The sequence below is a fragment of the Canis aureus genome, chromosome 27 (genome assembly GCF_053574225.1).
Source record: "Canis aureus isolate CA01 chromosome 27, VMU_Caureus_v.1.0, whole genome shotgun sequence".
In the NCBI taxonomy this organism is placed as follows: domain Eukaryota; kingdom Metazoa; phylum Chordata; class Mammalia; order Carnivora; family Canidae; genus Canis; species Canis aureus.
This window is the reverse complement of record NC_135637.1, coordinates 30,052,291-30,062,668: the sequence shown is the minus strand read 5'-3', so window position 1 is coordinate 30,062,668 and position 10,378 is coordinate 30,052,291. Positions and strand designations below refer to the sequence as shown.

Genomic DNA, 10,378 nt, shown 5'->3' with positions numbered 1-10,378 from the left:
TTCCAAGCCACAGAGCTTCTGGTGGGTGACCTTATGTCCAAGGACAGACCGGGTCACCCGGCGGGAGGGCCGAGCCATGAGGACAGATTTAATGTCCCCCGCCCAGGTCCAACCCAGTGTGGGCAACGTCTCATGGTGCCCAGACTTCTGCTACTGTCCGTATCAAAGAATTTTATTTAAATGACTGTTCATACGATTTGGATTCTATTTTTGTAAAACATAGATTCCCCTCCCCCCAAGAAATTCAATAAATAAAGGACTTAGCCACAGAGTCAAGGAAGCAGAACTCCAGGTTTTAACCTTCCACTGGGACTGGGGCTACACCCGACCCATTTCAATTTTTACTGCAATTGGTCTTCCAGGAGGCAGAGGGTGCAGTGACCCTACAAGCAGGTCCGGACAGACTGTCTCTCTGGTCAGCAGCGGCTCTCTGAGTGTCATTGAATGAGGCTGGAGCTGTAGCTGAATCCGTAACTGCTCTACCGGGACAGAGCCTGCTGGGCCTCCTCACTCTGCTCCGAGGCGTAGCTGGGAAATGTCTGTGCACGTGACATCTTCGAGGAACCAAACCCGTGACCTTGCAAACTGTAGATTTCTCCAACACTGTTCTGACGAGTGATGTGATGCCAGTACGTGCTACGAGGAAGAGATATCGATTTGATAATTAGTTTAAGCCAAAACAAATGATTTCGACTCATTAGATTATGATTTATCTCATAATTATCACATGTCCATAGTATATATTAATATCTTTCTGGCATTCATTCTTTCTCTAATAGGTATACTTGTTTATCGATCACACCTAATATAACGTCATTGGCTCAGTCAAGCTTGTCTGAAGCCGGGCCTTCTGCTCCATTTCTAGCATTAATCTTTCATGTTGCTCAGCTATGGCCAGTGTCGCAGAATGGACCTTCTGATAGATTATTTCTCCTTCCCTTGTTTGAAAAGTGAATAGTCCTTCTCCTGTGTCACACATTCTTCCTGATTCAAAGGTGAACCACGTGGAGTCCCGTCCATATCTCCTCAGCGAGCTGAGAGGCCACATCACCAGTTTGACCTTGGCATTGTGGATATCCCAGAGATAGATATTCTCATGAGTGATCTGCATTGTGCATTCACCATAGATATCCAGATTTGGTGTAGACATAAGATACACATTGAATCTCTCATTTTGTTCTCGCTGTACTCCTGCGACCAGAAGATCGGGCTCACCAAGGCTGATGTCGTTCAGCCGGGTCCCCAGACACTCCATGCAGACGTGCTTGCACCACTCCTCGGCCTCCAGCTCTGACTCACAGGCAAATGTCTTTGACGTTTCATCATGAAAGATAATTGCCACTGCATGCTTCTTTGTCTCTCAAGGCAGTCTGGTTATATTTTTGATGTTGTGCAGTTCAGTTACCTTATGAAAGTTTCTGAAATACGCTGCCTTTTCATCTGGAAATTTTTCTAGCCTTCTGGGTCCTTTACTGGAAGCCTTCTTGAAAACCAACCAGCATCGTCTGAAAATCCCCAGCTTCCTGCTGCGGATTTTCACGTAGCCCTGCTTGACTATGTCGTTAAAGTTGGAGGCCATGGCTGGCGCACCGGGGCTCGTCCCCTCCGCGACCGGCTGCCCGGAGTCAAGAGCCGCCGTCCGCCGCCGGGTCCGCGCAGGGCTCGCATCCAGCCAGCCACCGCCCGGTCCCCCGAGCTCCCGCCGGCGGGGACGCGGGCGGGTGGCAGGGCGGCCGGGGACGGGGAACGCTGCCCGGCGCCGCGAGCAGCGCCCGCCCCGCTCGTTCCGGGCTCACCTCCGCCACCCGCAGCCCGCAGCCCGCCGCCGCCAGCTGCGGGCGCCCCCTCCGCGCCCCCGCCCCCAGCAGACCCACGGGCTGGAGCCTCGCTCGGCGGCGCACAGCTGGCCGGCGACGAGGATAACATTTTTACATGGAAGGAGACATTTGCTGCAGATTGGCTTCAATAGCGATTGCACTGAATCAGACATCAAGTCCTGAGGAGTGTGAAGCATCCATTTATTTTCATCTGTGCACACGTGTCCTATACGTGTGGGGTCTTCAGGTCTCAAAAGCACAAGACAGAGTTTCACCACACAGCCCCATACTTCAAGCTGCCCCTCATTAAAAGCATCCCCACTGTGTCTCCAGGGTTCCCTGATGCCTGCCTTAGGGTGAACAGGAGAGAGTGTCTACTCTTAATTTGTAAAAGCTGAATGTATGAGAAATCACTGACTAGAGCAAATCTGTGAGTTGCCCATTTGTTTGCTTTGAAGAAAAAAATCCACACAATTGTTGACCAGAGACGTTGGATGTGAAATATCCAATGTAAGTAGTAAAAGAAATACAATAAGAAGGAAAGACTAAGGTTTATTTTTTTAATAAATTAATTTTTATTGGTGTTCAATTTACCAACATACAGAATAACACCCAGTGCTCATCCCGTCAAGTGTCCCCCTCAGTGCCTGTCACCCACTCACCCCCACCCCCTGCCCTCCTCCCCTCCCACCACCCCTAGTTCGTTTCCCAGAGTTAAGAGTCTTTACATTCTGTCTCCCATTCTGATATTTACAACACATTTCTTCTCCCTTCCCTTATATTCCCTTTCACTATTATTTATATTTCCCACATGAATGAGAACATACACTGTTTGTCCTTCTCCGATTGACTTAATTCACTCAGCATAATACCCTCCAGTTCAATCCACGTTGAAGAAAATGGTGGGTATTTGTCGTTTCCAATGGCTGAGTAATATTCCATTGTATACATAAACCATATCTTCTTTTTTTTCATATCTTCTTTATCCATTCATCTTTCCATGGACACTGAGGCTCCTTCCACAGTTTGGCTATTGTGGACTTTGATGCTAGAAACATCGGGGTGCAGGTGTCCCGGCATTTCATTGCATCTGAATCTTTGGGGTAAATCCCCAACAGTGCAATTGCTGGGTCGGAGTGCAGGTCTATTTTTAACTCTTTGAGAAAGCTCCATACAGTTTTCCAGAGTGGCTGCACCAGTTCACATTCCCACCAACAGTGTAAGAGGGTTCCCTTTCCTCTGCACCCTCTCCAACATTTGTTGTTTCCAGCCTTGTTAATGTTCCCCTTTGTCACTGGTGAGAGGTGGTATCTCATGGTGGTTTTGATTTGTATTTCCCTGATGGCAAGTGATGCAGAGCATTTTCCATGTGCATGTTGGCCATGTCAATGTCTTCCTCTGTGAGATTTCTGTTCATGTCTTTTGCCCATTTCATGATTGGTTTGTTTGTTTCTTTGGTGTTGAGTTTAAGAAGTTCTTTATAGATCTTGGAAACTAGCCCTTTATCTGATACATCATTTGAAAATATCTTCTCCCATTCTGTAGGCTGTCTTTTAGTTTTGACTGTATCCTTTGCTGTGCAAAAGCTTCTTATCTTGATGAAGTCCCAAGAGTTCATTTTTGCTTTTGTTTCTTTTGCCTTCGTAGATGTATCTTGGAAGAAGTTACTGTGGCTGAGTTCAAAAAGGGTGTTGCCTGTGTTCTCCTCTAGGATTTTGATGGAATCTTGTCTCACATTTAGATCTTTCATCCATTTTGAGTTTATCTTTGTGTATGGGGAAAGAGAGTGGTCTAGTTTCATTCTTCTGCATGTGGATGTCCAATTTTCCCAGCACTATTGATTGAAGAGACTGTCTTTCTTCCAGTGGATAGTCTTTCCTCCTTTATCGAATATTAGTTGACCATAAAGTTGGGGGTCCACTTCTGGGTTCTCTATTCTGTTCCATTGATCTATGTGTCTGTTTTTGTGCTAGTACCGCACCGTCTTGATGACCACAGCTTTGTAGTACAACCTGAAATCTGGCATTGTGATGCCCCCAGATATGGTTTTCTTTTTTAAAATTCCCCTGGCTATTCGGGGTCTTTTCTGATTCCACACAAATCTTAATCTAATGTGTTCCAACTCTTTGAAGAAAGTCCATGGTATTTTGATAGGGATTGCATTAAATGTGTAAATTGCCCTGGGTAACATAGACATTTTCACAATACAATTCTGCCATCCATGAGCATGGAATATTTTTCCAACTCTTTGTGTATTCTTCAATTTCTTTCAATAGTGTTCTATACTATTTCGGTTATAGATCCTTTTCCTCTTTGGTTAGGTTTATTCCTAGGTATCTTATGCTTTTGGGTGCAATTGTAAATGGGATTGACTCCTTAATTTCTCTTTCTTCAGTCTCATTGTTAGTGTATAGAAATGCCATTGATTTCTGGGCATTGATTTTGTATCCTGCCACGCTGCCGAATTGCTTTATGAGTTCTAGCAATCTTGGGGTGGAGGCTTTTGGGTTTTCTATGTAGAGTATCATGTCATCGGCGAAGAGGGAGAGTTTGACTTCTTCTTTGCCCATTTGAATGCCTTTTATGTCTTTTTCTTGCCTGATTGCTGAGGCTAGGACTTCCAGTACTATGTTGAATAGTAGTGGTGAGAGTGGACATCCCTGTCTTGTTCCTGATCTTAGGGGAAAGGCTCCGGGTGCTTCCCCATTAAGAATGATATTTGCTGTGGGCTTTTACTAGATGGCTTTTAAGAAGAAATGTGTGGGAAATATCAGAAAGGGAGACAGAACGTAAAGACTGCTAACTCTGGGAAACGAACTAGGGGTGGTAGAAGGGGAGGAGGGCGGGGGGTGGGAGTGAATGGGTGACGGGCACTGGGTATTATTCTGTATGTTAGTAAATTGAACACCAATAAAAAGAAAAAAAAAATAAGATGTTGAGGAATGTTCCCTCTATCCCTACACTCTGAAGAGTTTTGATCAGGAATGGATGCTGTATTTTGCCAAATGCTTTCTCTGCATCTATTGAGAGGATCATATGGTTCTTGGTTTTTCTCTTGCTGATAGGATGAATCACATTGATTGTTTTACGAGTGTTGAACCAGCCTTGTGTCCCGGGGATAAATCCTAATTGGTCGTGGTGAATAATTTTCTTAGTGTGCTGTTGGATCCTATTGGCTAGTATCTTGTTGAGAATTTTTGCATCCATGTTCATCAGGGATATTGGTCTGTAATTCTCCTTTTTTGTGGGGTGTTTGTCTGGTTTTGGAATTAAGGTGATGCTGGCCTCATAGAACAAATTTGGAAGTACTCCATCTCTTTCTATCTTTCCAAACAGCTTTAGTAGAATAGGTATGATTTCTTCTTTAAACGTTTGATAGAATTCCCCTGGAAAGCCGTCTGGCCCTGGACTCTTGTGTCTTGGGAGGTTTTTGATGACTGCTTCAATTTCCTCCCTAGTTTTTGGCCTGTTTAGGTTTTCTATTTCTTCCTGTTCCAGTTTTGATAGTTTGTGGCTCTCCAGGAATGCGTCCATTTCTTCTAGACTGCCCAATTTATTGGTGTAGAGCAGTTCATAATATGTTTTTAAAATCGTTTGTATTTCCTTGGTGTTGGTAGTGATCTCTCCTTTCAAATTCATGATTTTATTAATTTGAGTCTTCTCTCTCTCCTTTTAATAAGGCTGGCTAAAAAGAAAAAATAATAATAATCATAAGGCTGGCTAATGGTTTATCTATCTTATTAATTCTTTCAAAGAGCCATCTCCTGGTTCTGTTGATCTTTTCCACAGTTCTTCTGGACTCAATTTCATTGAGTTCTGCTCGAATCTTTATTAACTCTCCTCTTCTCCTGTGTGTAGGATCTATCTGCTCTTTTTTCTCTAGCTCCTTTATGTTTAAGTTAGCTTTTGTATTTGAGTTCTTTCCAGTTTTTGAATGGATGCTTGTATTGCGATGTATTTCCCCCTTAGGACTGCTTTTGCTGCATCCCAAAGATTTTGAACGGTTGTATCTTCGTTCTCATTAGTTTCCATGAATCTTTTAAATTCATCCTTAATTTCCTGATTGACCCTTTCACCTTTAGCAGGATGGTCCTTAACCTACACGGGTTTGAGTTCCTTCCAAACTTCTTGTTGTGATTTAGTTCTAATTTCAAGGCATTATGGTCTGAGAATATGCAGGGGACGATCCCAATCTTCTGGTATCGGTTCAGACTCGATTTGTGACCCAGTATGTGGTCTATTCTGAAGAAAGTTCCATGTGCACTTGAGAAGAAGGTGTATTCAGTTGAGTTTGGATGTAAAGTTCTGTAGATATCTGTGATATCCATCTGGTCCAGTGTATCATTTAAAGCTCTTGTTTCTTTGGAGATGGTGTGCTTAGAAGACCTATCGAGGGTAGAAAAAGCTAGATTGAAGTCACCAAGTATAAGTGTATTATTATCTAAGTATTTCTTCACTTTGGTTAATAATTGATTTATATATTTGGCAGCTCCCACATTTGGGGCATATATATTGAGGATTGTTAAGTCATCTTGTTGGATAGATCCTTTAAGTATGAGATAGTGTCCCTCTTCATCTCTCAATATAGTCTTTGGGGTAAATTTTAGTTTATCTGATATAAGGATGGCTATCCTGCTTTCTTTTGAGGACCATTTGAATGGTAAATGTTTCTCCAACCTTTTATTTTCAGGCTGTAGATGTCCCTCTGTCTAAAATGAGTCTCTTGTAGACAGCAAATAGATTGTTCCTGCTTTTATATCCAGTCTGAAACCCTGCACCTTTTGATGCGGTCATTAAGCCTGTTCATGTTCAGAGTTATATTGACAGATATGAATTTAGTGTCATCATGATATCTATTCAGTCCTTGTTTTTGTGGATTGTTCCACTGAAGTTCTTCTTAAAGGGGAATTTTAAGAGTCCCCCTTAAAAGTTCTTGCAGAGCTGGTTTGGAGGTCACATATTCTTTCAGTTCCTGCCTGTCTTGGAAGCTCTTTATCTCTCCTTCCATTTTGAATGAGAGCCTTGCTGGATAAGGTATTCTTGGTTGCATGAATATATCCTGCCAGCCCTTTCTGGCCTGCCAGGTCTCTGTGGAGAGGTCTGCTGTTACCCTAATACTCCTCCCCATAAATGTCAGGGATTTCTTGTCTCTTGCTGCTTTATGGATCTTCTCTTTATCTTTGGAATTCGCAAGCTTCACTATTAGATGTCTAGGTGTTGAACGCTTTTATTGATTTTAGGGGGGGGATCTCCTAGTTTTCAGCTAGGATTTGTTCAAATACATATTCTGGCCCTCTGGCCCTTTTGGCGCCCTTGGGAACCTGAATTAAACATAGGTTTTTCTTCCTCAGGCTGTCGTTTATTTCCCTTAATCTAACCTCATGGTCTTTAATTCTCTTTCTCTTTTTTCCTCAGTTTCCCTCTTTTCCATCAACTTGTCTTCTATGTCACTCACTGGTTCTTCCACCTCGTTAACCCTCGTTGTTAGGACTTCTAGTCTGGATTGCATCTCATTCAATTGATTTTTAATTTCTGCCTGATTGGATCTAAATTCTGCTGTCATGAAGTCTCTTGAGTCCTTTATGCTTTTTTCTAGAGCCACCAGTAGCTGTATGATAGTGCTTCTGAATTGGCTTTCTGACATTGAATTGTAATCCAGATTTTGTAACTGTGTAGGAGAGAGGACTGTTTCTGATTCTTTCTTTTCAGGTGAGGTTTTCCTTCTAGTCATTTTGCCCAGTGGCCAAAAACAAATCGTATTGGGAAAAGGAGAAAAAGAGAAAGAAGGAAAGAAAAGAGAAAAAGAAAAAAGTAAAAAGGAAGAAAAAAAGAAACAAGAGAAGAAAAAGAGAAAGAAAAAGAATGAAATGGAAAAAAGGGTAGGAGAAGCAAACAGAAATCAAAAAGCAAAAACAAAAAAAAAACATGGGGGAGTATCTTCTGATTCTCTATGCTTTAAGTCCTTTGACTTTCCCTGGAACTTGTCCTTCTAGCTGGTCTTCTGGGGGAGGGGTCTCTTGTGCTGATTTTCAGGTGTGAGCACGTGGGGGAGCTGCTCCGCCCCTTGCCTGGTGCAGGGTTCAGTGGTGGTTGTTTACCCCATGAGGCCCCAGGAGGAACAACCACGGTGGCTGCGGCCATCCCTGGAAACCTGGATTCAGCCCCCACAGGAACTCTGAAGCACTCCTCCTGCAGGGCTTGGAGGCTCCAGGGAAGGGCCGCTGATCTGCTCAGCTTGGGGCAGGAGTGTCCTTGCTGTCCTGGGCCCTCCCTGATTCTGCCTGTCCCGGGGGGAGGCCGGATCCCGGGCTGTGTCCCAGGCGCCCTGGGCTCCCCGGCCTGCACTGTTGGATTCCCGCTCCTGCGGGAATCTCTGTGGAGCCTCTTCCTCTGCAGGAGCCGCCGCCCGAGCCCCTCCGAGCTGCTCCTGGGTCCTGCCATGCGCACTGCAGTCTTTTAGGGAGCTTGGCCGCAGGATATGGAGCACTCTCCTGGGCGCGCAGGTGTCTATTAGTGTCCCAGGGAGCCTGAGGGCATCCCCGCCTTCCTGGGGTCCTGCTCTAACTCTCTGCGGGTGCCTTTCCACCCGGGAAGGTTGGTGCAGCTTCTGCTTCTCCGGGACGGAGCTTTCCTGCCCTGGGGGCACTCACCCTGGCCTTAGACTAGCTCCTTGCGGGGCCCCTCCCCCTTGGATGCCTTTTGTTTCTTTATTTCTTTTTTCCCCATCTTCCTATCTTGATAGAAGCGCGAACTCTTCTCACTGTAGTGTTCCAGCTGGTCTCTCTTTAAATCTCAGGCCGAATTCGTAGATTTTCAGGATGATTTGAAGGTTATCTAGGTAATTTGATGGAGACAGGTGATTTGGGGACCCTACTCTTCCGCCATCTTGCCCCTCCTCCTCACCATCAAAATCCTAGAGGAGACCACAGGCAACACCCTTTTTGAAATCGGACACAGTAACTTCTTGCAAGATTCATCCACGAATGCAAAAGAAACAAAAGCAAAAATGAACTATTGGGACTTCATCAAGATAAGAAGCTTTTGCACAACAAAGGATACAGTCAACAAAACTAAAAGACAACCTACAGAATGGGAGAAGATATTTGCAATGACGTATCAGATAAAGGGCTAGTTTCCAAGATCTATAAAGAACTTATTAAACTCAACACCAAAGAAACAAACAATCCAATCATGAAATGGGCAAAAGACATGAACAGAAATCTCACAGAGGAAGACATAGACATGGCCAACATGCACATGAGAAAATGCTCTGCATCACTTGCCATCAGGGAAATACAAATCAAAACCACAATGAGATACCACCTCATATCAGTGAGAATGGGCCAAATTAACAAGGCTAGAAACAACAAATGTTGGAGAGGATGCGGAGAAAAGGGAACCCTCTTACACTGTTGGTGGGAATGTGAACTGGTGCAGCCACTCTGGAAAACTGTGTGGAGGTTCCTCAAAGAGTTAAAAGTAGACCTGCCCTATGACCCAGCAATTGCACTGTTGGGGATATTTACCCCAAAGATTCAGATGCAATGAAACGCTGGGACACATCACCCTGATGTTTCTAGCAGCAATATCCTCAATAGCCAAACTGTGGAAGGAGCCTCGGTGTCCATCAAAAGATGAATGGATAAAGAAGGTGCGGTTTACGTATACAATGGAATATTACTCAGCCATTAGAAATGACAAATACCCACCATTTGCTTCAACATGGATGGAACTGGAGGGTAGTATGCTGAGTGAAGTAAGTCAATCGGAGAAGGACAAACATTGTATGTTCTCATTCATTTGGGGAATATAAATAATAGTGAAAGGGAATATAAGGGAAGGGAGAAGAAATGTGTGGGAGATATCAGAAAGGGAGACAGAACATAAAGACTCCTAACTCTGGGAAACGAACTAGGGGTGGTGGAAGGGGAGGAGGGCGGGGGGTGGGGGTGAGTGGGTGACAGGTACTTGACGGGATGAGCACTGGGTGTTATTCTGTATGTTGGTAAATTGAACACCAATAAAAATTATTTTATTAAAAAAAATAAAAATAAATAAAAATCAAAAAAATAAAGCAATCACAGTGACCTTAAAAAAAAAAGTTGTTCATTTCTTTGAAATGTTTTCCAAGAGTATAGATTTTGTTAATCAGATCCTCCATGCAGATGATGCCATATTCACCACTAGATCGGGCAATGTGTTACCTGTCATGGCATTTTGCTTCTTGTTGATCTTACCATAACCATGCTTGTAGATCAACTGGTTCACTGATTTCAGGTTTGGGTACACCCTAATGTATATGATTCCACAATCCTCAGCATGTTAACTGAAGCCTTGTTGAGCTGAACAAATGTGCCATTGAAGAACTGGCGAAGGTGAAAAAGCTGCAGCGCCTTTGGAACCTTTGGGTTCGCACCATTGATACTTCCAATCCTGATGACAAATGCCAATTTGGCTTCTGCAGGCACGTAGAATTTGCCAGCTTTTCTCGCCATCCTCCCCATTTGCATCTCAGTTCTGTACATCTGCTTGGAGTCCTTGCAGTAATGCTTAGCCTTTTC

The 10,378-nt window shown here is 44.0% G+C and overlaps 1 protein-coding gene across 1 annotated transcript; it reads right to left on the bottom strand.

Annotated features, from left to right (window-relative positions):
- Window positions 1-272: 272 nt before the first annotated feature.
- On the bottom strand, window positions 273-1,637 carry LOC144299088 (docking protein 6-like). Its single transcript, XM_077874444.1, is given in 2 exon segments — window positions 273-662; window positions 809-1,637. Coding segments are annotated over 2 exon segments (996 nt in total). The 5' UTR covers window positions 1,580-1,637; the 3' UTR covers window positions 273-437.
- Window positions 1,638-10,378: the final 8,741 nt, after the last annotated feature.